At 39.9% G+C, this 27,613-nt stretch overlaps 1 protein-coding gene across 1 annotated transcript in view; it reads left to right on the top strand.

The window, feature by feature from the left end:
• The first annotated feature begins 7,002 nt into the window (after nt 1-7,002).
• Nucleotides 7,003-27,613, top strand: part of LOC127575489 (matrilin-3-like) — a 33,342-nt gene continuing 12,731 nt past the window's right edge. The window contains exons 1-5 of the mRNA XM_052025424.1: nt 7,003-7,168; nt 16,008-16,577; nt 18,164-18,286; nt 19,007-19,129; nt 20,814-20,936. Coding sequence (XP_051881384.1) covers nt 7,003-7,168; nt 16,008-16,577; nt 18,164-18,286; nt 19,007-19,129; nt 20,814-20,936 — 1,105 coding nt within the window. The remainder of the gene's footprint in view (nt 7,169-16,007; nt 16,578-18,163; nt 18,287-19,006; nt 19,130-20,813; nt 20,937-27,613) is intronic.

Raw genomic sequence — 27,613 nt, 5'->3', positions numbered from 1 at the left:
CTCCACAAATGTTTGAGGAAGGAACATTCCTCAAAGGAAGAGTACTTAAATACTGTGAGAACTGATTGGAGTGACTTCTGATTTTTTTCCCCTTGTGTTCTTATAAAGGAGTGGCTCTTCCATGCTGATCCACAATCCCTGGTATCAAGAATCACATTATGAAGGATCTAGGCTAAAAAAGCAACTTGTTCATGTTCAAATACAAAATAGCCCTTTATTTCATCTTTAAAATATAATGGTCCAGTGTGCACGTGTGTTTTCAGCAACATCTCAGAGAGCAACACCATTACATTATAGGGGCTCATTTCTCTGGAAAAGGAGTCAAGATGTGACATAACAGAGGTCTCTAAATTCATCAAGAGGATTGATAAGTGTATTTTGGGAGAGGGCAAGAAATGGTAATAAATAAGGTCACTAATTATCCAGCAAGAAATTCATCAGGAACTGCTTTACCCAGAGAGGGGTTGGCAATGATACTGCTGCCATTAGTGGTTGAGATGATTTGGCTACATCTAAAGGAGAGCTAAAGAGATAATGAGTGAGAAAAAAGGGATATACAGAAGAAAGGATACTTGTGCAAAGTATTTGGGGCCAAATAGCCTGTTTCTATTTTAAGTAATATATGAATCTGTTTATGCCACTATCTTACACTGTAGCTTTGCAACTGCTACCCTAAACCACATTCAAACATGAAGTTCATTAATCTATCCCAAAACTTGGGGAGTAGATTTTGGGGAACGGGGGCAATGTGTGGATTCACAAATCACAGAGCTACATGTTGCACATGATTTACTGCGAAGGAATTTAGGATTTCTTAAAAGCAGAAGCATGATTTATGTAGTAAGATTACCCTGCTCAGATATGGGTTAAAATACCAATCTGGGTCTTTTATTCATATTGATTGTTAAGCACATCACTGTCTAAAGAGGTATAATCAGTTTCAAATAAAGGAATATTTTATTTTAACTCCTGCCATTCATTGATCCTTGGATGGAGCACTGCATATTTTCCATTAATTCTCCTGTCAGAAGGGGAAGGCACCCAGGAAGTAAAAGAATTTAAAAGATTGAATCCTCTGAACCTCACGATAATTTATAAAGGGAATACTGATAGAAGTGACAAGGCTGTATGTACCCAAATTATCATGATGAAGACTACTGATAATGATATCTGGATTGATCAGGTGTAATATTGTATTAAAGTGATACCATGTTTTCAATTGTCGGATGCATGTTATGCACTGTAACTGTCTAAAGGTGCATGATTGTAGATGAGCTATGGGGAAAACGTAATCTGAAGTTAATGAAAGTTAAAATTGAAATATTGCATTATCATTGGTTGTTTAAATATCATTGGATTTACACCATGACCCCAAGTTAAACTTCACTTACATCATTCCTGCTTCCCTGAACCCCCTCACAAATGTACAGCAGTTTCAATGACTGTTTTCCAACCTGCCCCAGGATTTGCAACTAACTCCATCCAGGATGTCAATCGGAAGTAGTTAAGTTTCTTGCATAAGCTCAGTGGGTAAATGAAAGTGGGACGAATCATTATATGATGTGTGTATGTTAAATATAAGGCACAGGTGAGTTTTGATACATTGAATTTTTTTTTGGACATGAAGAGACTGAGACTTTGATACAAGTGTTTGTTGGTTGTGCAAACTGAATTGAGGGGTTTCTGTCACCATCTGTCAAGGAGTGTTGGCCACTCTCTGTATTAGTGGTGCAGGAATCATTTCTCCCATCAACTTTCTAATCCTGTATGCAAATATCTGGGGGCTCTGGCTCTGAAGTGTTCAACTCAGTCTACAAATTTTCAGCCAATGACTTGCCTGAAGAATTAAATTTGCCTTTTAAAGGGATATTGCACCCTTTTTAATGAATATTTTGTCTCATCATGTTGGTGATTGTTTAAAATATATAACTGGACTCAACACAGGAGTTAGAGAGGAAAATTGATCACACGTATTTATGAATTTCAGCCTAGTTGTTGCATTTTGGAGTGTCCCTTGTTTCTCAAATTAAGCTGCTCTTATTTTTATACTGACCCATTTGGTGAAAGTTAATTTCCTAATCTCTAGAGAATATCTTCACTCACAGGCTTCAAGCAAATTTCAGATACCATACTTCAGACAGTTAAAAAGCAATCTTTTCATTCACTGCTTCAGTTTCTGGACCTGCCTTGAGGAATTGCTGCTGCATTTGCAAAGTCAAACACCATCAGGATATCATATTTAATTATAGTCTTTAATCCCGCAATGGAATGGAAGTATACTAAACAATTCTAAACAAGAAAAAAATCTTTGCAATATGTATATTAAGCTCTTTTGCACAGATATGGATATTCTATTCTGGTCTGTTCCAGCTGGTTTTATGCATCTTTCTTAACAATTATAAACTCATTCAATGATTCTATACACCTTGCATCTGGTCAGCTTGTTGAATGATGTTATCTCTGACATAGCCCTGGCTATTGTACATTGTCACTCTTTATAAGGCCTAGAATCCCATGTGTGATGTTAACCCGACCTGTCACTTTCAAAAATGTGTTCACCAACAACCTTGTCTCTCTGACTTTGTATTCCCTGGAAGATTGTATCATTTGGCATGTCTCTCGTCATGCTTTGTACCACTCTTTCAGCAATGAATTTCATCTGTTAAGTGCCCAATCCATTGGCATGCCTATGTCTTCTTGAAGTTTTTTTTTTACCATTTTTCTCACTATTTACAAACCTTCAGGTTTTGTGACATTTGCATATCTCAAAATGGTGCCCTGTACCCTCTTCCCCCAACCCCCCCAAGAGTATGTCATTAATAGATATCAGAAACAAAGGGGTCCTAGATGTGGGTTCATCATTGTATATATCAGATGAAAAATCAACAGTTATTACAGCCCTTTGGGGTTTGGTACATTGTCTAAGCAGAAATATCAATATCTTCACTTAGATAGTGAGTGCCTGCAGGTTATGCAATCATGCCATAAGCATAGTTCTGTTACTTAAATGTTGCCTGTGGGTAAGTATATGCTTAGACAATACCGTAATTAATGTCTTTTAACTTTAGTTAATTTAGAAACTGCATCTAGTGCACACAACATATTCTAAGCATTTTTACATATTACACTTGACTTCATTAGTGTCCAAAAAGCAAAAAGAAAGTTCTCAATCTACCCCATTTTTTCCACTTTCTCAGGATCAAACTTTGCTAGTTGGATAGACTAATGTTCAGGTTTGTACTGATTTTGAAAAGTCTTCCCAGTCATAGAGCTTATTGACAGTCAAAGGAATTTCATGACTTTCTGATATGTGCAGCAGATAGGCAACCCCCTACAAACAATACATCTATGGAGAACACATTTAGGTTATAAGTTATAACCTAATTATAAGTTCAATGCATGTTCCCAAACTGTATTTATATTTCACAGCTACATTCTGATTATCCATTTTCCATTATTCTGATTATCCATTCTCTAAATCTTTTTTTCCCTTTCAGGTTTTATTCCTAACCATGCTTTCTGCTACTCCCCCATTCCTCTCTGTACTTCTCATACCGTCCTGCACAGTGCTCTGGTCTAGGGTGTTGACAGTCTGGTGACAATATCTCTGCATTGCTGGGAGCATTCTGTTCCCCGGCAAACAATGTCCCAGCCAAGGTTCCAAGTTCATGAAACAGTTGGACAGATCTGATGGCAAGCAGCAATGTTGAGGAAGACTACCAGCTTGAAAAGTATAATTCCTTTTGCCCATATGCATGTGTTTGAGAAGTTAAAGTTATCCTCTTCCCCACCAAGACACCCTTTGCTCCCTCCATTACCCCCACCCTCCCCCAAAACTAGGAGTCTGCACCTCATGTGATGCCTACTCTTCCTGTGAGCTGGAACCTGTGGCCTGCAACCTCTTTCTGAATAGAGGGAGGTTTTGCTATATTAAAGCTGTGTTATAAATCGACAGATGGATGTTGTGACTTTTCCCAGCAGTTTACTTAAAGATCAGTGTAGGGGAGGATAGGAATGTGGTGAGGGTGTGGCAGTAGGCAAAAGAGTGGAGTGTGGGGAAGGAGGAAGAGAACGGGGGCATGGAGTAAATGAGAGAGGACTGGAGTACAAAGGAAGAAGTGATGCCAGCAAATGGTAGGGCAAGAGAAGGACGGGATTGGAGTGGAGAAACTAGATCATTATAGGAGGATGAAAGGGCAGCAGATAACACAACTAACATATATCCAGAATCCTAATCTATGCACCTAGCATTCACCTTGCACACACACTCATCAGTGGATAGCAGTGCTCATAAGTCTAAACAGAATATAGAGTCACACAGCATGGAAACAGGCCGTTTGGCCCACAATGTCCATGACAACCAGTGGGCACCCATCTGTATTAATACCATCTCCCCGGGCTTCAATGCCAAGGCAATTCAAGTGCTCCTCCAGACAACTCTTAAACACTGTCAGCGACTCTGCTTCCACCAGTCTCTCCAGCAGTGTACTCCAGGTGCTCACCACTCTCTGGGTGAAAAAGGTCCCCCTCAAGTCCCCTCTAAATCTCTTACCCCTTTCCTAAATCTACCTCCTCTAGTTTTATTCACCTCTGATAATGGGGAAAGAGCCCCCCCCCCCCGGCTACCCTATCTATATCCTTCATAATTGTATAATTTCAGACCTAGATTCAGCCAGTCTCTCCTCATAACTAAAACACTCCGTCCCAGGGAACATCCTGGTGAATCTCCACTGCACCCTCTCCAGTACTAACACGTCTTTCCTACGGTACGGTGACCAGAATTGCATGTAGAACTCCAGCTATGGTCTGAACTTGGAACATAGCCTCCCTGCTCTTGTATTCAGTGCCCTGACTAACTTCTTTAACTTGTATAGGCTCACAGGTCTGTCATTACCAGGTTTTTCCCTCCCTGCCTCCCTTCTTGCAAAGGGGGACCACATTTGCCATCCTCCAGTCACCTGGTACCTCACTTGCGGTCAGTGAAGATTTAAAACTCTCAGTCAGAACCCCAGCAATATCTCCCTTTGCCTCCCATTACAGCTTGGAATAAATCTTATTCAGTTATGGGGATTTATCCACCTTTAAAGCAGTTAGGACATCGATGACCTCCCTTTTATTCATGGAGACTTGCATTAGAATTTCACCTTCCCCCTCACTAAGTTCTCCAACTGCAAAGTCCGTTTCCCTTGTTAATTAGCGATGAAAAGTAGTCATTTACGACCTCAACTATACCTTCTCACTCCAGACACAGTTTGCCCCATTGTCCCTAGGATATTGGCCCCGTTCTGGTTTAGGTGCAACCTATTCCTCTTGTATAGTCCCATCTTCCCTTGAAACTGATCCTAGAACCTGAAGCCCATCCCCTTGCACCATCTCTTCAGCCATGCATTCATCTGACCTATCTGTCTATTCCTGTAAATATAAACTGTATCCAAATGCATTCAACATTGTGACGTACATTGTACATCTATTAGCTTTTTCGTTTATTTGGCAACTAACTTTTTTTTACCTGAAACACAGTACGTTTCTGTGCTGGCTTAGATATTCCACCCTGTACTCTCTAGATTGCTCTGTTATGCATGATAAAGTGGCAGAGTTTCATACACGAAAAGAGTATACGTTACAGACTTGCATCATGGACATGTTTCCTACTGGTTGGAAGTGAGGAGGAGCAAAAGTGTAGCAGTATTTTATACTTTCCGTTTTGATAATCTATCTGCCCATTGCAGTAAAATAGCAGTTTCAGATAGTAACTTCAAAAAGACTCGAAGTTTGTAAAACGGAAATGCGATCGTCATATCTGTAGAAATGCTTCATTGCGCGTTATCATCAGGCCGTTTCTTTCTGTGAAGGTTCAGTCATTTTACAGTCGTTTTTAAAGCAACTATTCTTCCAGACTCCACGTGCATTTTCTTCGGGAATGTGTTGCTTAAACAAGAAACGTTGACACAGGAATCCAGATTTTAATTTTAATCTTAAAACAAACGATGTATGAAAATGCCAATTGACGTCAGAATTTTTACATTTAACTGGCACTTAATTATCACACTGCTGCAATGAACCTTAAAGGTACTGTTATTAGTTTGTTTTATTGCAGTTTCATATAAAAGCGAGCCGAGATCAGTAAAATAAACACACCGTTCACAAAAAGCAGCCCATGGACTAAAAACTGGGCGTGGAAGACCTTGCTAGGAAGAATAGAGCAGTTTCACATCAGCATAAAGAACTCGATCGTTTCTGTGTTCCTAAGCGCTAAGTATGAATGTTTACGGTTTATACATATGCAAAATCACAAAAAGTATACACACCACACAGCCGAACACACCCACAGTCATTCACAAGCAGATTTTCACACGAACAACCAGACACACCGTTCACATCTCACACACACTACATAGACATAGGCACAAAGTTCTATTCAGGAGAAGGCGTCCCTCAGAAATGTGACAGGAGCCCGCTTCGTTCTCTGATCTAACTGGCAATTAGGGAGCAGCACAGAGATACGTCTAACTTTAAATGTGCAGACACAGTAAGATTGTTCCCCACCCACTCCGTCAATGACCCTCAGGAAGACCCCCACCCAATTCTCCTTCTTCCTCACTGACATATAGCAAGAAGCGCAATGCCCACCCATTCCCTCGCCGACATTCAGCGAGACCTCTGCCCGCCTTCTCCATCACTGACACATAGGAAGACCACCGCGCCCTTTCCCGCCTTCAGTGACCTGCACTGAAAATCCCTGAAGTTCAGACAGGGTGTCTGCCAATGTTTCGAGGGATGGGACTACTCTGCCCAGTTTCATGAGTCATAAACTAGACCGTGCTCCGAATTCTTACCTCTCGCCTTCGAAAGATTTATTGGTGATTGGTTCAATATTTCACACGTGGTCCAGACTGCCAGCTTTAAGTTCACACAGACCGGCTGCAGTTTGTATGTGAAGTGCAAAACTCTCGCATACTCGAGAGAAAGAGAAGGACGACGAGAAAAAGAAGCGCGCACGCCATGAAGCTGTTGTGGAGCGGTGTCCTCTGCTGTGCGCTGGTGATCATCGTCCAGGTTCGTGGACGTAATTACCGATATTACAGGGCTCCGACCCGGAGGATTGGGATCTCACCGACGCTCAGATTCACCAAACCAGCTCTAGCACAGCACGCTAACATCGGACAAGGTACCTAGGAAAGCTTCCCTCTTTCACCTGTGCAGTAGAAATAGTAGTGAAATTCTCCCCGACGTTCTCTCGATTGTAATAAATAAGTCGGTTAAGCTTCTGTACAGATGGTGCTTGATTCAATTATTTTCATCTGGACACGATTATTTGAAACCATTTTTTACATAACTATTTAAGGATGATGACTCTTGTAAAATGTCTTGGAGCTTTATTAGAAAAGAGTTGCGTGTCCTACTTGACGAGTAGATCCCCATGAAAACAGAATTATAACGTAAGAAATACACCAGTAGAAAATAACTTTATGTTTAAGTCTACCAAATAGATCTAAATAGCACATATATCCAAATTTTGCCATATCAATACTCGTTTATCAATACTCAAAATATCTTGTGTGAAATAACTATTTAGGTTCTTTGCTCAAATTTTTACATGTGAATCTCACTATTATTTCTACCTGTAGTTCTGACTGGAAAATGTTATAGGAGTGCTGACAGCTTCCATTGCATACTTCTACAAATTTATCTTCAATCAATTGTACAGCTCTTCTCGTGTCAGGACAAATAACATGTATTAGATTTATTTAAAATGCATAATATTTTTACTTTAACCAGTGTCCAATGAAATGTCAGAACACAGCAGTATGCAAAGAATCGGAGGGTAGAGTGACTGCAATAACTTTGGTGGGAATTTCATTTATAGTCTGTAGACAAACAAGATCAACATCTTTCAAACCCGTCCAGGTTCAACTTTATGTTTCACATCGTTGTGGAAATCATCGCTTCTTGTCACTTCTTGTTCATCTTCATTTCCAGCTGAGAAGGGCGAATCTCTAAGAGTGAATGTTGCTTCCTGTAATCGTTGCCTTTAATCAGAACGGTCCTTCCGTGCCTAAATTCGATTAATATGACCTAAAAACAAAATCGCAGGGCCTCTTCTGGGTATTTTAATACCGTTTTCTTAATCCAACAGGTTCTTTCTTAACAGCTAAACGTAAAGTATTCTGATCAGATTGATTAAAACAGAGCCCACATTTTTGAAGATTTAAGGTAAAGCAAGTGCTATCCATACCAAATTATTTTTAAAACTGCTTGATAATGTGATCGGGATCAGAAGGTAATCCGAGCAACTTTCTTGGGAAGTTGCCCCGTATAATGATCAATTTTTGGAACGCGGTTGAAATTTGTTTCTGGTATCGATCAGGAATAAATTAGAGCAGAAGTTTTAATGCTCAGGAACGCCATCCGTACCATTCGTCTCAAAGCTGATGGAAGAAGCTTTGTCAACAATACATGCGTTAAACTGTACCTTAAAAACCGTAAAACTTTCTGTCAAGTACTTTTTTATAGATCATGAAAATACTCTTAAATGAAATTTTAGTCTGTAAAACTGAATGTGAGCTGTGAGGAGGATGCAAAGATGCCCTGGTGTGATTTAGACAAGTTGGGTGAGTGAGCAAATGCAAGGTAGATATACTTTAGTGGATAAATGTGAGTCATCCACTTTCATTCTATCTGAATGGTGATAGAATGCGAAAAGGGAAGATGCAAGGAGACCTTGATGACCTTTGTAGATCAGTCTCTGAAAGCAAGTGTTCAGGTGCAGCAAGCACTTAGGAAGTCAGAGCACTCATTGAAGAGGTTTTGTGTACAGGAACAAGTCTTGCTGCATCTGTATGGGGCCCTAGTGAGACCCCATCTGGAGTTTTGTGTGCACCTTTAGTCTCCTTACCTGAGAATGAATGTTCTTGCCATGAGAAGAGAGCAATAATGATTTACAAGACTGATTCCAGGATGGCAGGACTGGCTAGCCATGTCCACTGAAACATAGAAGAGTGACAGAGAGTCTAACCGGACTAGACAAACTAGATAGAGAGAGGATGTTTCCCATGGTCATTCAGGATGAAAGGTATGCCTTTTAAAGTGGAGATCAGGAGAAATCTCTCCACCCAGAGGGTGGTGAACCTGTAAAATTCTCTCCCACACAAGGCAATGGAGGCCAAGTCTGAGGACTCTTATCCATTTTGCTTTTCCTATATACTGTAAGTATATTTATCTCTATTGTCTTTATCATAATAAATGTGGAGTTTATTTTAAGTAAAGCATATTCTGGCATTAAAACTGACTGTGAACGACAGAAAGCCAAAAGTCAATCTTCATTAGCAAATCATAGTGGCTTGAAAAAATGCTAGACCAATACTACATTCTTTCCAGAATGTCTTTTTTTTCCCTGTATTTCCTTAGTGATTCCTTTGTTCAGTCTGTCTCTGTCTCTCTAAAACACGAAGGATAGAAACAATTTGGCTACTGATAATTTTTGATCCATGTTCGAAATGCCAATTGAAACATAGGAAAAGTTTCAGTACATTGTGAAAATTGGTGTGTTTTTTTTTGCATAACCTTCATTTTTGATTTCTTCCATTTCTTTTTTAAGTTCAACTTGCATCACTTTTTCTTTCATTTGCTATCTCTCCTCTATCAGATATTTCTTTGCATTCTGAGTTAATTGACTCTCCCCTTACTCTCTGATTGCCTTTTACTTTTCCATTTCTATTTCTCCCTGCTATCACTTCATATCCGCACTTTCACCCCATCCATTTCTACACCTTATCCCCTCCTGATTCAGGCTAGGATGCTGTCAGATGAAACTACTTGGTTATTCTGCCACACTAAGGCACAAGGAAACAAATTGAGAAATATATATTTTTAAAATTTTCTTGCAATATTTTTAAAGGAAGAGGCAAAAAAAGTGATTCATTTGCAAGGTAGGGATAAAAGAATTATACATATGTCAGTAAAATAAATCTGTGTAACTATTTGAAACATACAATTATGTAGTACCTTGTACAACTTCTCAGTCACCACAGTGTTTTATAGCTGAAATACCTTTTTCAAGTGTAGTTACCATTGTAATATGGGAAAATACCAGCCAATGTATGCACAGTACAATCTCAGAGGTAGCAATGTGATAATAAGCATCATTTGTTATAACTGTTGACTGAAGCATGCATTGCCCATGATGCTGGGGTAAAGTCTCTGCTCTTCGAAATAGTGCCACAGGATCTTTTGTGTCCACCTGAGCGTTTAGATAGTTTAATGTCTTGTCAGAAAGATGGACTCACAACATTTTATCACTACATTGCTTAGAAATATCCAAAATAAATATTGATAAAGGAAGACAGATGAATTTTCTCACGTTAGTGGAAGAAGCTGTCACCAGTAATGGAATTCATCCAGGAGAATTTATTTATGGCTAACAAAAAAAAAAGCACAAGTGTCTGCTGTCTTTTGGCACCAACTCTTGTCTCTGTCTGATATAAGCAAAATCTTCCCATTGAGAATTTTTGCAAAGTTTCCCCGGTTTGCACACTGCATTTTTGGCAGAAGAGATGTGGGAACCTAGTGAAATGATATAAACAATTTTGTGAATCCTCCACCAAAGTTATTGCAGACAAGTCTCCAAACACCCACAGAAATTCATCCTCACAGCCTCAAGGAGCCTCAGAAATATATTTCTTTACCTGGCCAGATTTTCATGTTAATAGTGAAGGAACAGCACTCACCATTCTTCTTGCTGGCAGGTGCCAACACAGCTTTGTTGAACTATAGAGTGGAAACTACTTGCTGTCTGGTACCTATTTCAGCCCAGTGACATCACCAGGAGATCTGTGGGATCTGAGGGCAGGCAAAAATGCGGCAGGTCTCTTCAATCAATCAGACTGAAAAATCCAAACAAGGAACCTAAAATAAGGTACATCTGCCCAGGATTTTACTTTCAGTAGCAAAGGAGTGGTACTCATCATTCTCCATGCTGACAGCCACCCACTGAATGTTTATGGTCCAACAAGCAGAGTTTTCCCCTAATCTGGTGTTTGTTTCAGTTTGGTGTCCAATTGTGGTGTATGTGAACCAACCAAAAAACATTGAGGCTCTTCAATAAATCAGACATTAAAATCCTCAGTAAGCCATACAGTCTAAACTGGAAGAATAAATTAGATTCAAATCATGTGCAGGAAATAAAATAGTAATTGGGATAGATCAGATCGGAAGGAGAGATATAAATAAGAAAGACAAAAAAAATCATTAGGTATATTTTTAATTTTCAAAATTAATTTTTATTAGAAGAAATGAGCCTCCAAACTTGTTTACTGTCAAAGTAACCCCATGTGTATCTACTGGATTTCCACATTTAGTTTTGCAAGCTAGAAATTGCTATCAGATTTAGTGGTAATAATGGACACTGATAACTTTATTGTCATTATTAATGGAATAACCTCAGGCCAATGTTGCTTTATCTGCCCTTTTTTATCTTTTGATGTAAATTGACATGGGACTGTGGTATGTCTTCATATTTTAAAAATTCAACAAACTACATGAATAGCTTCTGAGAAGGAAGGTGAAGATCTATGTCTTTTCCTCTCTCATATAAACCACCGGATATGTCATCACTTATATGTCATCACCTTAGAATTTGGTGGTCACTGTACAGAGGTGAGCATTGTTTTACTGTTCTTTCAAAGCCAACTTCCTAACTGCCCTGCAACAAATCCACAACATTCACCCTGTTCTCACCAATCTTCTTCAAATCCCACTGAACTTCAAAATCCACACCTAAATTTACAAATATCTCCGGGCCTTTACTACATTTTGTTCTTTTTTTTAAAAAAAGATTCTCCTACAGAAAGGAATTGCATTTTTTCAAGCTTAGTTACAAAGTGGATGTTGATGTATCCATGGAGCAAATTACTTCTGCTGTTTCCACAATAAGGAATTTGTTATCCAAGTTCAAACCACAGATATGAGTCACCCAAGCTGGAGTGAGGAAAAGAGTTAACATTTCAGGTCAATGGTCATGCATCAGCCTGAAACATTAATTCTGTTTCTGTCTACACAGTTCCTACCTGACCTGCTGAGTACCTCCAGCATTTTCTCTTTTTATTTCAGATTTTTAGCATCTGCAGTATTTTGCATTTGGACATACAATGGAATCTTAGGCTTGTCAGCCAATGAGGATTGTCTCCTAAAAGTATTCTCTTAAGAAAAAGGTAGTCAGTTTGGCAAGTCTATCAGGATAGGAGAAAAAGATAATGATTCATTTAGGTTTTGGATGAGAGCCAGACTTGGTGGGTCATCTTAAAATCAGAATTCCAGACATGGAATTAGTCTGCTGGTAATTGTATAGTATCATTGTATTGTATAGTATATTTTCTTTTTCTTTATCTATACAGGAGGGTTTTAAGTTAAGAGTAATGTGAGTATTTTGACTGTAATTTTTTGTATTGTACTTTTATATGGCATTTTGTTAAAAATCATCTTACCAACTTGTATCTAGCTTTGCTTCACTATATGGCTTTCAATCTGCCTAGCGAGAGAGTGGAGAAATGGATGTGAGTACACATGTTAAAGGCCCAATTACCAATTTTATTATAAGTGGTGTACTTACCCACACATTGTTATTATTATTGATATACTCTACCCCTATATACTTAGTTATGCAATCATATGACTAAATATTGAGCATTATAGGTAACTCTTTAATATAAGTTAATGGGAACACTTATGGGCTGGTCATCATTGCTGAATTGGAGAAAATATCAAAGGCAGAATTGAAATTTGTAATAGCGCCTGCCCTCCCAACCGTTATAACTTATGTTAGCTGTCCATACCAACCTATACATTCAGCCATCATAAGATGGTTACTGCTTGATTTCCAATCTTTCTTGGTTTGACTTCTGACTCTGGTCTTCTAAGTATTCCAATAACTCTTTCCAAACCAATGCTGGTAGCTTCTTAGCCACTTGTGTCCTGCTCTCTGAAATTCCCTCATGAACCTTTAGGCTTTTCAAAAGTTTACTTGCTTATCTATGTTTTAATCTACCTTTTAAATCTTATTAGTTTTCACTAACCATTTCTTCCTTGATGTGTGTGGCTTCTTTAAATATGAATGTCACTGTATAAATGAAACTCACTGTTGTGATGTCCCTCTACCACAATGTCATTTATCACCCAAAGATAGTCAGGCTGAATACCAATGGTTGTAAAATTAAACTGATGGCCTGGAATTTCACTTGATTACTTTGAAGTTTTGGTATTCATATTGTAGAACTTTCTCTCAAATGCATTTAATTACATTAAATTAAACAAATGTGATAGATTTAAATACTTTTGCTTGACTCATGACAAGATGATTTGGTCTGTCAGTAGTATGTCTTTGAAAATCTGATTGACTTTAACGTTTTTGTGTTTACATTAGTGACCTCCAGACCACTCATGTTAATGAGAAGCTGGTCAGCATTCATGAAAAGAACTAACAAAAATGTTGAATTCCATATCTGCATGTTTTATGACTCACCCAGGGCATGCTTTGAACATCTTACGGCATCAGTTAAAAAATGCTCACTGTAATTGTACAATTAGAGTGCTCTTCCATAAATGAGAAGAAAAAATTCACTTAATACTTTCTTGTGACCTTAAGCCATTATAAATATCCCAGCAGCAAAACTAAAATTACATAAACAGACCTATCCAGCCTTTCAGGTTTGTATCAGCTCTGGCCAGTCCTAATGAAAGATCATCAACTTGTAATGTTCATTCTGTTTTCTCCTTTCACTGAAGCTGTCTGATCTGCTGAATATCTCTAGCACTTTCTTTTACTTCAGATTTCCTGAAGCTGCGGTGCTTTGTATCTCACAGCTCTGGCATTGCTATTTCTCTCTCTTCCCTGTTCTCAATTATGTCCTTCCACTTACATCTGCTTTGGATGGATTGACTGCAGCTAATAAGCTTTCATCACCATCTCTCAGCCAGCACCAGCAACATTTGTGTCATTCACTCTCTCTTGGTCTCCTCCCTTGGTCCTCTCCACCCCTCTGAAATTTAAAACATGTTTGTTTTATTACTTTTCCTGATCTGAAGCAATAACTATGCTTCTCTCTCCACAGATTCTGCCTAAAGAATACCCACTGTTTTCAATTTTTAATTTCAGCTTTCCAGTATTTGCAGTTATTTTGCTTTTCAATTGCACAAACAGGCCATTGAGCCCAACCAATCAAAGGTGGTTTATGCTCCCCTTTAGTCATTTTCCTTTTTCCTATTTCTAATTCTAACAGCATCACCCTCTATTTCCTTCTCTCTCCTCTGCTCATCCAACTTCCTCTTAAATACATCCATACCATTTACTTCAGTGACTCCCTGTGGTTGCAAATTCCACATTCTGTAGGTAAATATGATTCTTTTGAATATTTCTATCTGATTTCTTGGCAATTTTCTTACACAGCTGAGATCAAGTTTTGCTCTTCTCCATGAATAGAAACATTTTCTCTCTCTCTGTTTATTGTCAGCACATGTTTTTCATAGAATCATGGAAAGTCTCAGCACAGAAACAGGCCACTTGTTCTGTGTAGGTTTTCTTCCCCCACATGTGATGTCTTTTCTAATCCTGCTCCAATGTTTGCTTCCTGTACCTTTAATAATCCTTTTTAAACAAATTTTGTGGACTTCGCTTCAGCAAAGGTTTTGGGCAGGTAAGTTACACTTTATGTGCACTTGACACAGAGCAATATGATAAAAAATATTGAAGCATTTAAAACTGCCTTATTACCTCCCTTCTTTCCAAGTCACTCCTGAAACATTGTACTATATGGGAAGAATAATATTATTAATGACGAGTTAGAATTACTTTGTGGATTTGAATTTTTTTATTATTGTTGTAAGAAACCATGGAACACAGGAATACCATGGCTAACAACTGACAAGTTGAAATTCATCAGAACTATTTTCAGTTCTGGTCTTGTCACCAAGGTATTGGAAGGATGTGATTAGCACTGGAGAGGGTGCAGAGTTGATTCATCAGGATGTTGCCTGGGTTGGAGCAGTTCGGTTATGAGGAGAGACTGAAGAAGCTAGGTCTGTTCTCCCTGGAGCAAAGGAGGTTAAGGGAGGACATGACTGAGGTATATAAAATGATGAGGGGTATAGGTACGATAGACTGCAGCAAGCCTTTTTCCCTTATCAGAGGTAGATAAAACTGGAGGATTTAAGTTTAAGGTGAGGGGGAAGAGATTTATGGGAAATATAGAGGGGAACCTTCTTCACCTAGAGGGTGGTAAGTACCTGGAATGCATTGCCTGAGAGAATGGTTGAAAGTGGGTCACTGACAGCATTAAAGGAGTGTCCAGAACAGAACTCGAATTGCTTAGCCATAGAAGGCTATTGACCGAATGCTGAGCAAATGGAATAATATGAAAGGGTGCCCACTGGTCATCATGTATGAGTTGGGCTGAATGGCCTATTTCCCTGCTGTATAACACTATGATTCTAAGAAGTAACCATTTTGTGATAGCAGGTTAGATTTTTAAAGCCAGTAGGTTGTAGGAGGAAATGTAGAATGAAAGTAGGAAGCAATCCACAATTTTAAGGTCCTGGAAAAGAGAGACTGCAATCAGTTATAATTTCAACACCAAATGCATCATAGAAGATAACAAAAAGAGGGAACATATCTTAATGTGTTTTAATAAAAGGCATTAAGCATGCATTTTCTATCTACAAATCTCACCTCCTGTTGTTATCATTTTACAAATTACTTTTTTAAATTTGACTTTGCTAACACAGTGTTTGCAGTGGTTGACTTTGACCAGTAGGTAGCTTGTGGTGTGAAGTTCTGACATTGTCTCTCCCAATTCAGCTGCCATCTTGTTGCTAAAGCCTCATCAGCACACAATATCACATGCTTTTTATATTGTTTTTATATGAAATATGTAAGTATGTTTTGAAGAATGTATGAAAACTACATTTTAAGTGGTTCTTTTCATTGTATTTTAGAAGTTTTATTTTTGTTTTCACAGAATCGCAATGTAAAAGTCAACCGCATGATTTGGTTTTTATCATCGATAGCTCTCGCAGTGTCCGACCTCAGGAGTTTGAGAAAGTGAGGGTCTTCCTAACCCACATGGTTGACACGTTGGATGTCGGACCTGATAAAACCAGAGTCGCCGTTATCAACTATGCAAGCACTGTGAAGATTGAATTCATGCTCAATACTTACACTAACAAAAGAGACATGAAGCGCGCAATCTCTCAAATTGAACCACTTTCAACTGGCACTATGACAGGTTTGGCAATTGAGGGTGCCATGGACAAGGCTTTTGTAGATATTGCAGGAGCAAGACCTAAGGACCTTGGCATCTCCAGGGTAGCCATCATTGTGACAGATGGACGGCCCCAGGATCAGGTGTCAGAAATAGCCGCAAGGGCCCGGGCAGCTGGCATTGAGATCTATGCCGTTGGTGTGGACAGGGCTGATATGCAGTCTCTCAGACTAATGGCCAGTGAACCACTGGACGATCATGTCTTCTATGTGGAGACATATGGTGTGATCGAGAAGCTGACTTCCAGGTTCAAGGAGACACTTTGTGGTAAGCTGTTACTGGAGTCACTTGAATGTGGGGATGCAAATTAAATGAAATAATTATGCTCAATGCATTTTTAGAGGATCCTTTGTTGTCTGTGGTACTTTGAAAGTAGGGGCAGTAAAGTGGTGCAGCAGTTAATGCTGCTGCCTCACAGCTCCAGTGACCCAGGTTCAATCCTGCCCTTATGTGCTGCCTGTGTGGAGTTTGCACATTCCTTCTGTGATCAGTTTCCTTAAGCTGCTTCTCTGTCCTAGAGAAGAGTTGATAGGTTAATTGGCTATTACAAATTGCCCCCAGTGATGATAATAGTAACAGTAATTGATCAGTAGCTGCTGCTTTGGCTCACTTCGGGACATTCTACCACAGTCGATTGTCTGATCGGAAAGTCTACGGGACTGGAGGGTGGGAAGAAAGAAAGTAGGAACAATTGAGAAAAGAGGTAGGACGATGGCATTGGCATGAGATTGACAATCAGTCTTAAGGCAGTACTTCACCCATGTAAAACATCAGACAGCTTTGCTTCACTAAGCCTGTCACTGGGCTTTGCCACCTCCCGCAGCCACGACTGGTCTCGATCTAGAACATCGACAACCAACCACTTTGTCCTTCAGCTCCTGCCACACCACTCCCTGGAGAGAGAACCATTGCAAGTACAATCTCATACAGACTTAAAGCAACATGCAGTGGAAAGTAACCTGAAACTGTGGATGTTCCCTTCAAGTGGTCTTGTGTGGGGCTCTTTCAGCTGCTGAACCAGTGTCTAGCTATGTAAGCTGCAGTGCTGATGTCAAATTAGCTTTGCATGCTGATTACAAATCTTATTTCTCCACTCTGCATATTTCTGATAGGTATTAGCTGCCTGCTTGTGAATGCCCTCTGTGTGGTGACGTGCCACAGGTATGCACACACGATTTGGTTGCTATTATTGCAGGCAGATCAACACCAATGGTACTCCAAATAAAAGTTACAGGTGCTGAATCTATTTATGTAAAACACAAAGGCCTTTTGCTTAAAATTTGTAGAATGGATGACCCCAAATAAGCAAAATCTGCTAAGAACATTTACAGCTTATTTGTCAACTGTTTATTTGTATTTATCAAATAATAGTGCTTATGGGTACCAAATAATGAGTAATAATTCATAACTTTGTTTTAAACAGCCAGTGTCAAATTACTTATTGCAAAAGGTTAAGGCTCACCAGCACCAGTGCTTAACACTGAGTTCAAGGGCAAGAACCAAACTGCTGGAGGAACGCAGCACGTCAGGCAGGATCAATGGAGGCAAAGGGACAGTCAGCGTTTCGGGTTGAGACCCTGCCACAGCACATTGAGTCCCGATGCTTGGTTTTGACGCAAAACCGTGACCATCCCTTTCCCTCCACAGGTGCTGCTTGACCCATTGGCTTCCTCAAGCAGTTTGATTTTTGCTCCAGGTCGCAGCATCTGCAGTCTCTTTTATCTCCAGTGATTTCATCGGGTTCTTTTATTGTTGATCTACAAGCAAGAAACTGAAAAGTACCACTTGTGTTCTTAGTACTTGTATTTCCACCCAATGTTATTGTTTCTTTAAATACTTTATACTTCTTTCAGGTGTTGATATGTGTGCTATTGGAAACCACGATTGTGAACAAATATGTGTGAGCACTACAACAGCCTTTTACTGCAGGTGCCGTCCAGGTTTTATATTGAATGAAGACCGGAAGACGTGTTCAAGTGAGTTACTTATTGCTGTTGGATTTACCATGTAATAATGCCACAGATTCTTCTGGAGCTAATTGATTGCAGGTGTCATTAATAATTTGTTATCTCGGCTTTTAATCATTATCTTTTGCTGTCCTAACATTGTTAATTTTGAAAAACGACTAAATTAGTCCAGAAAAATGTTAATAAATCATAGATAGGATGTACTATTTCAATAGAGCATCTCAATGAAACTAAATTTCCTCTACACACTGAAGGAAATAATGAAATTATAATTGAAAATAAACATCAAATTAGGTTAGGGTGTTCCCGTATGTTGTATGATATTAATATACAGTGTCAAAAACAATTTACATTGATATGAGACTTTGCAAGATGGTTAAAGCAGTTTTATCATCTAACCGCATATAGAAATACTAGGAGTTGTGATCTAAAACTTGGCCAATGAGATCAATTTAAGAAATATTTTGAAATTGGAGAAGTAGAGGGTCACATTGAGCTTTCCTCACATACAATACAGTTGATTCTTAATGTCCTCTGACGTAGCCTAGCATTTATACAAATAATTTCAGGACACTAATTGCTTCTTTGCTCAATTAATGACATTAATATCGATGCATCATATGCAATATAATAAGATTTGTTTTGTCACCAATAAGCAACAAATGAAGCTTTTTATTAATCAACTATTTTAACGAATAAAATGTATTCAATTCAATGAAATCGTTTCAGGAGTGGATAATTGTGCTGCTGGAAACCATGAGTGCGAGCAAATCTGTGTGAACACAACAACGGGTCATTATTGCAAATGCCGTTCGGGTTTTACATTGAATGAAGACCAGAAAACCTGCTCAAGTAAGTAATTTATCACTATATCATGAAGGAGGTGGGTGTTCTGTAACATAATATTACTTGTCTTTATGATATGAGAATTAATCACCATACATTCTTTCCTTCTTATATGGCTTTTGGCAAGGTTGACTACTTTTTCTTCTTATACTGTGAGTTCATATATTGAAAGTTGCCCCATTTGTTGAAGGTTATAAGCTAAACAGATGTTGAATGGATTGTCCTGAGAAGGAATATGTTTTTTGATACTTTCTGTATTTGATATGTTATTTGTTCCAACATATGGAAAAATCAAGAAGTATAAAGTATTAAATTTTCTTTCACACGAATATAAAAAGTGCAGCAAATCCCATTCTTCTATTCATGCCTTAAGAATGACTTCTTTGGTTTTATGGATCTTTCATTCCGCACACATTTAAAGTCCAAGATGTGCCTTGGAACAGCTAGCTGTCAGTCAGCACAATTTGGGCTAATGTGAAGCTTGCCTCTCAATGTAACATCCATTCTTAATTTGACAATAATTTGCATGTATATAATATATTTATTTTTAACATGCTAATATGACCCTGAGTGCCCACCAGTCATGTTACCCAACAAACTTTGTTAAGTGTCATGCAGTCATGATTAAAGATCTCTTGGATTTTGCACCTCTGCAAGGAATTACTGCACTCAGCAGTTCTACTCAATACCACATATTACCCACTGTCTAGTGTCCCAGCCCCCTCCCCCCACCAATCCATTGTTCTGCAATCCCCATTGACCCCAAATCACTGGGGTCTCAGAATCTATGCAGGATGACATGGTATAAGATCCCAGAGGTGATTTTTTTTCCTCCAGAGTAAATAGTGGGCAATCTCAGGAAGACTGGGCTCCACCACCATAATCCATGTGCAGTCCAGTGGTAAACTGAAAGATTTGGAGCATTGAATCTGTCAGAGGGCCCAAGACTGCTGCATTTGACACATCATTCATGGACTGACAGCTGCTTAAATGGTTAAATGCCAATGGTTCAATTCAGAATAAGCAGTATTAGCCAGCAGGATCCAGGCCAGCACAATAGAAGACTAAAATTATGGCCAAAAAGTAGGTTTTAAGGAATGTCTTGAGTGGGGAGGTAGAGAGTTACTTTAACTTTTAGGTACATACTACATAGTTGATCTTTCATGGTCTCTAAAGAGGGTTATGAGGTAAACTTAGTCATGTAAATAAAAACAGAAAATGCTGGAAACACTCGGCAGGCGAGGCAGCATTTGAGGAAAGAGAAATATTTAATGTTTCAGGTCCAGGATTCTTCATCACAGCTGTAACTGTTTCTCTTTCTATGGATGCTGCCTGACCTGCTGCATGTTTCCAGCATTTTCTGATCTTGTTTCAGATTTCCAGCATCTGCAGTTTGTTCGTTTTTCATCAATTCTGTAAGTAATTTGTAAGACAACCCGCCACCACCACCTGGAGACAGAACCATAGAACCATACAGCACAAAACAGGCCCCCTTCGGCCCACCATGCAGTAACTGGATTTTTCCTCAAATTACCCACATATCATATTTTATTAAAAATATCCTATAGACTGTTTATTACTACATTTGATTATGAATATTGCCACTATCAAAATACAACAGTACATTTTGTTTATTTTTATTCATCAATTTCCATTGAAAAGGTGCATTCAATTTATTTCATTGTTTTAGGAGTGAATCACTGTGCCACTGGAAATCATGACTGTGAGCAAATCTGTGTGAACACTACAACAGGTTATTACTGTAGCTGCCACCCAGGTTTTATACTGAATGAGGATCAGAAAACCTGCTCAAGTAAGTCAATTATAATTAGGAGTTTGTCATGCCATGCTGCCTTCAAGGCCATACAGACTGTGTTACAACCATTCCAGTTACGGGAATTCGCCCTTACAGAATTCGCAAATCATGAACCAAAAATATGTGATAAAGATAAAATTCACTCTCACGGAATTTATGTGGGAAGATAAGTAAATAAATCAATACAACATTTATTTTTTTCAACTCGCATCTTTTGACGCATAGAACAATTTTTTGATATGGACCATTTTCTAGGAATGCAACCCCTCCTCCCTTAACAAGGAAGGTGCCTGCAGTTTGTTGCAGATGGTATTTGCATGAATATTGGCTTAACCCTTATGAAAATTAGTCATCATGCATCCCCTCTTTATAGCTTCTGGCAAGATTTTACCTGTCGTGCATTCTTGTGCTGTGCAAATTACTCCAGTTGTTGATAGGTTACCAACTATACGGATGCTGAATGGATTGCTAAAGAAAGAAATTTCATTCGATGTTTTCTATTGATTGTCTGATTTTTCCAGTAAGGGGAAACATCATGAAGTAGGAAGTTTGTTTTCACACAAAGTTTGTTTTCACACAAATACAGAAAATACAACAGATTATCTACAACCATTTTCTAAGGATCAGGAGTCAATAAGAAAGATAAAAATTGTTAAATTGTATCTTTCATTTGACCATAAAAAAGAGTGAGATTGGTTTGATCACTTTTCATTTGTGTCTTCTTGTTAATAATGCATGAAGTTACAGAAACATCAGCAACAGAAGTGTAACCGTAAGTTAAGACAGTGTTGGATCTGGAGGTGATGTCGTCCAGAAAGTTCTTCGGAAGTCAAGAACGAGGCACAAATCTTGTGGTTATAGCCATTTTATTAGATGTTCATAACAAAGAAGTGACAGTAAAGAACAGCCAGCAAGTAATGCAGCAGCAAGTAACCAGGAGTAATTAACAAAGAACCTGTCTCGCAGTCTTTCTTTATACTGAAAACTGTTTCAAGCTGGAGAGATGAGGGAGTCTTTCTCTGATAAGAACAGTCTGTAAAACAACAAGGACAGTCTTGATTTACATTGCCATGACATCTCAGGCTTACAGACAAAGAAACTACAGAAGTACGGACTCAACTATATTACAAATTACTAAACATCTACTGAACATTCACAAACAGGTGATTATACAAACATATAAGCAAGCATAGAGAAAGTTAAACTACAAGAAAAATAACAATTTGGACCCTAATCCAACAATCCCCCCTTGATTCTGAATACAACATTTTGAATCATGACATCTGAAAATTCAGAGGTAGAAAAGCTTGTGGTACCAGTGGCGAGTATAAGACTTAATCATGTCCAGTGGTTGGTGACCTCACTTGATTTCTTCTGGCTGGTTACTGATTTAATCACTATAGCCCAGTGGTGTAGGCACTGAGTCAGAGGTTACTAGCACATTAACCTCAGTGCTTGCTGTCTCCGTCTACACCTCCCAGTACCACCTTAGCTCGCTTGCAGTGGCAAGCGTGTATCCACTTACTTTTTCCTTCGACCTTTTACTGCTGAATTAGTAACCAACAGCAGCTGATAGGGTCCTTCCCACGGGGCGCCCAATGGCTCTTTATGTGGTTTCTTGATCAGGACCCACTCACCAGGAATCAAGATGTGTCCTCCTTCTGCTGGATCGCTGCAGATGGCAGAAACCTGTTGAGAAGCAGACTGAGCAGCTTCGGTAAGTTTCACACAATAGTCAACTAGGCTGTCTGTCATGATGTGTATATCAGACTCCCTGAGATCAGTAGTTCCGGGTAGTGATATGGGTCATCCTGTCACCACCTCAAATGGGCTTAATCTAGTCTTTTTGTTTGGGGTTGCTCTGACGCTGCATAAGACCAAGGGGAGGGCCGTAGGCCATGGTACACCCTCCTCATGATACTTAGTCTTTGTTTGATGGTCCCATTCATTTGTTCCACCTATCCTGATGACTCTGGATGATGTGGACAGTGGAAGGATCATTCAGTGTTCATCAGTTGGCATAACTCCTGACATAAACTTCCAGTGAAGTGTGTCCCTTGGTCAGAGTCAATGTGACACAGCAATCCCCATCAAGGGATGTAGTCGTTGATCAGAGTTTTTGCTGTATGTGTGGAAGTAGCTTTCCTTGCTGGAATAGCCTCCACCCACCTTGAGAACTTGTCCACTATTACCAGTATGTCTGAGTATCCTTGGCACTTTGGTAATGTAACGTAATCCACTTGTAGGTGCAAAAATGGTCCAGGTGGGGCCAGGGCACTTAATTGTGGTAACTTTTCCTCTGCTCCAGGATTCGCTTTCTGGCATGTCATGCATCTTTCCAATGTTTGTCAGGCTTGTGACGTGAACTTTGAATTCCACCACCATTGGGAGAATCTGCTGGTCATCTTTTCCACTCCAATATGTCCTAGGGAGTGTATCTGCTGCGCCAAATAAGGAAGCAACGTGGTTGGGGCTACCAGTCTGTGACAAGTGCCATACCTCCGTGCTCCGTTGTTGTTCAACTTCCCACCATTCTCCATCCAGGACCGCTTCTCTTTGTTAGGACATTGAGCTTGCATTTCCTGAATATCCTGTATGTTCGTGTGTGATGGAGAGCTCAAGTTTGTTCTCACAACTTTAGTTGTCAGGTTCACTCTATTTATTTCTTTTAATTCTTTTATTCCTTCCTGCGCTGCCCTTTTTTCCACCCCATCCAACAGTGTATTTCTGCGACTTTCGACTGTGTCCATTTTGGAATGGCCTTTACATTTCAATGCAGCCACTTCTGACAGCAATTGTATAACATCCATTCTTATACCAGCTGGCCATTCTTGACTGGGGTTCCTACAGCTACAGCCGTAAGAAATCCCCTTTGCCCCCATAAATTTCTGAAATTATGAACAACACCAAAAGTATATTGGGAGTCTATGTAGATGTTAGGTGACTTTCCTTCTGCCATCTTACAGGCCTCAGTCATGACTTTAGGTTCCGCCTGTTGCGCAGAGGTACCAGGAGCCATACTTCCTGATGCCAGCATTTCAGTTTCAGAAGCAATAGCCCATGCAGCCATTCTAACTCCTCCTTCAACCATCGAGGAGCCATCTGTGAACAGAATTAGATCCGGATTCGGTAGGGGTGTTTCTTTGTGGTGGCTTGCATCTTCATGGCATATTATTATCTTTGCACAGTCATGGTTATCATAGTCCTCCATGTCCAATAGCAACAGTGTAGCTGGGTTCACTGGACTCACTCGCTAGATGACGATGTTAGGTGGCTCAAGAACAGTGGACCATTTGGACCACCGAGCAGCCGTTACTTGAGAGGCCTATTCATTGTCAGTAACATGTGTATACAGTGAGGATATTGGACATTCAAAACTTGATCAAGCACAATGCTGGAAACAGCCATGACTGCCAGATAGGTTGCTTGCACTGCTCGCAAACATGAGCCCCATCCTGATGCTACATTATCTAATTTGGCAGAATAATAGCCAACAGGACGCTGTTGGTCTCCATGTTCTTGAGTCAAAAGACTGCCATTATATATCCGTGTTTCTCATCGACATGTAGAGTAAACAGTTTACCCGTGTCAGGGATTCCTAATGCAGGTGCTGTGCATAACGTTGCCTTTAAAGTTTGAATTGTTCTTCAATGAGAGTCACAGGGTCATCTGAGCACCTGCTGCCCTTCAACAGATTGTTGAGTGGTTGTGCGATTTCAGTATATGAATCGACCCATGCTCTGTTGCAGTTACACAAACCCAGAAGTGAGCAGAGCTGCTGGACTATTGCAGGTGGCTTAGCTGATTTGATAGCTTTCATATGATTCTCAGTGATTTCCTGTTTACCTTGGGAAATTCTTTGTCTCAAGTAAATTACTTCCTCTTGTTGCAATTGTGCCTTGCCCAAACTTGTTTTGTGACCCTTGGAGGATAAATGATCGAGTGAGGAGAGTACATCGCATTCACGCTGGTCTGTGGTGTCTGATGCAATCAGGGCATCATCCATATATTGTATGATGGCCGAGTCAATGATTGGTAAGTCCCTCAGAAGTTGTCTTAGAGCCCTGTGGTAGACAGTTGGGCTGTTGACGAACCCCTGTGGCAGCCTCATCCACTGTTATTGTTGTCCATTGACTGTGAAAACCAACCACGGTTGACATTCAGGTGCCAGGGTACAGACCAGAGCCCATTGGCCATGTCAATAACTGTAAACCACTTGTGTGACAGTTTCAGTGCATTGAAAATGGTTGATAGGTTGGCCACTAGAGGGATTAACTTGTCAATACAGTGATTGGCAACCTTGCAATCCATTGTCAGTCTCCAGGTGCCATTTACTTTTTTAACAGCCAAACTGGACTGTTTGATGGACTGGGAGTTTTGACAAGAATCCCTGCTTCCTCCAGTTGGTTGACAATGGGTAAAATACCTTCGATAGATGTTCTGCCAATAAGATACTGCTTAGTACATGGGGGCACCTTTCTAGTAAACTTGACAGGGCCCATTTCCAGCAGGCCACAGTTATTTTTGTCTTTCGACCATATTAGGTGATTTGTTAGTTCAGATTTGACCAGCCGCATGAGATTCCAGATGACCTTATCCTTCACGAACTCAACGGCGGAGTTTAGAGTCAACAAGCTATCCATTCCGAGGAGAGGTTGCGAGATGTCTCCCACCAGAATTAAATTTTTCATAGATGAGGACCAAGCTGCACTTCAACTGGCCTGGTTTTGGTTAGAGTAACTCTGTCCTCCTGCACCATATGCACATCTGCGAATATTGGTCAGTGGTATTTTGCATTTTTGGGCAATAGCTTTGTTTATACACGTTAGATCAGCTCTGGTATCCAGTAAGAATACAGCACATTCGTTTCCAATCAGTAGTGTAACATATGGACTGTCTGTTTTTGCTCTATCAGGGCGAGCAAGGGCTGCAGGGAAGGAGTTAGTTGTCTTTTAACTTTGAGACTGCGTTGATTGTGTCCAAAAGCTGCCTTTGTTGTTCAGCAATCATTTGTTGAACCCCTGCCACTAGGTCAGAGCCCTCCGACATTGGTGGAGTGGATGGTTGAGGTTGTGGTTGAGCCTGTCTCTGTCGATCACCTTGTTTTCTGGCCCAACAACTCCTAGCTCGATGACCCATTTTACCACAGTAGTGACATGCTTCTTTAGGGACTTGGTCTTGCTTCTGTTGTTGGTCAACAGGTAGTCCCACCTGGAATGCTCTTACTCAAACTTCCATTTCTCATTCCACTTTAGTAATGGCTTCCACTAACTGTCGGTATGAGGTGCCAGTTTCATTCCAATTTGACTTTGTTAACCTGAACATTCTGGCAACACCTGGCTTCAGGCCATCCGTAAAGGTTGACTTCAGTGGACCATAGTCCGATCCCTCTATGTTATCTTCATTTAACTTTCGCACTCCTGAGTCATTCAACCACACTGTTCTGAAGCGTTCCTCATATTCAGGGACGCCCTCGGAATTCCTTTGCTTGCAATCGGCTACCTTTCCCCAGTCTGTTAGTGTTGGGATCTGTTCATTCAACCACATCTTATTGGCACTCCAACCACCTAGTCGATTTTGCTTATCATCTCCCATGTGAGTACCAATGCTATGCATCGACTGTTTGACTTGTTGAGGAAATAACATAGTAGTCAGAATTTGGATGCCATCATATGGGTGCAGGTAGTATATATTCTTAATATGCAGAAGTTTAGGACTTTGAACCTCCTTTTTTAGGATGTGGGACCTCTTTGGACCATCTATCAATTTTCTCAGGTTCAGCAGGTTTGTGAGAAAACACTTGTCATCTTCCATAGGATCCGTCATCACTCCTGTGCAGCTTCCCAGATTTGGTCTTTAAGGAGGCTGCCAGTCCTATTTTCTCATCATCGCCTGAATCACTAGAGGTTGCTGTTGTATAAGTGTCATGTTCGTTCTGCAGTTCCTCTAAATTTGGATAGAGGCGCTGCTTTGGATTATTGTCTAATGTAGGGGGTGTATCCCAAGGGTGAGGACCGGTGACAGGACTGCTCCTCTGAGCACACTGTCTGAGTTTGTCTCTGAGCTTTATATACTTCATTTTGACTCTGTCACATTTATCCTACTGTTTTCTCACTTGTTCACTTAACCCACAGATGTGCTCTTTATCACGCTGACCTTCTAATTTGTCACAATTCTCCTTTTCCTTTTTCATTTTTTCAGTTAACACACATACATGTGCTTTAAATTTTTTGCAGTCTTTGTCATACTGACCTTGCAACTGAACAGGTTCTTTCTTTCTTAGTTGTGATAAGACTGCTAGCGTCCATCCAGTTTTCTCCTTTCCCACAGGAATTCTCTAGATCTTACCCCATGCCCTTTCAATATCATCTAGCAGCCAAATTCCATTAGCATTGATGATATATTTCGTCCTGATTTCTTCACTGATCTTATCCAGTTGGAATACTTTATTTGGATAAGAACTTAAATCCTCGGTCATCTGCTCACGAATGACAACTAGAGGTTCATTTCCCCCTTTTTCTGTAGTAGGTTTCTTCTCTAATTTGGCCATGGCGTTAAATCTCCTCCTACCTCACACGGAGCAATTAATTGCCCGCTTACTGGAGCTCCCTTAGCCCGTATCACTTGACTGCGCAACCGAAATTCAAATGGACAGTGCACAGCCGACTAGTACG

Source organism: Pristis pectinata, chromosome 10 (genome assembly GCF_009764475.1).
Source record: "Pristis pectinata isolate sPriPec2 chromosome 10, sPriPec2.1.pri, whole genome shotgun sequence".
Taxonomy (NCBI): domain Eukaryota; kingdom Metazoa; phylum Chordata; class Chondrichthyes; order Rhinopristiformes; family Pristidae; genus Pristis; species Pristis pectinata.
The sequence above is the reverse complement of the archived record's forward strand: the minus strand, read 5'-3'. Positions and strand labels throughout refer to the sequence as shown.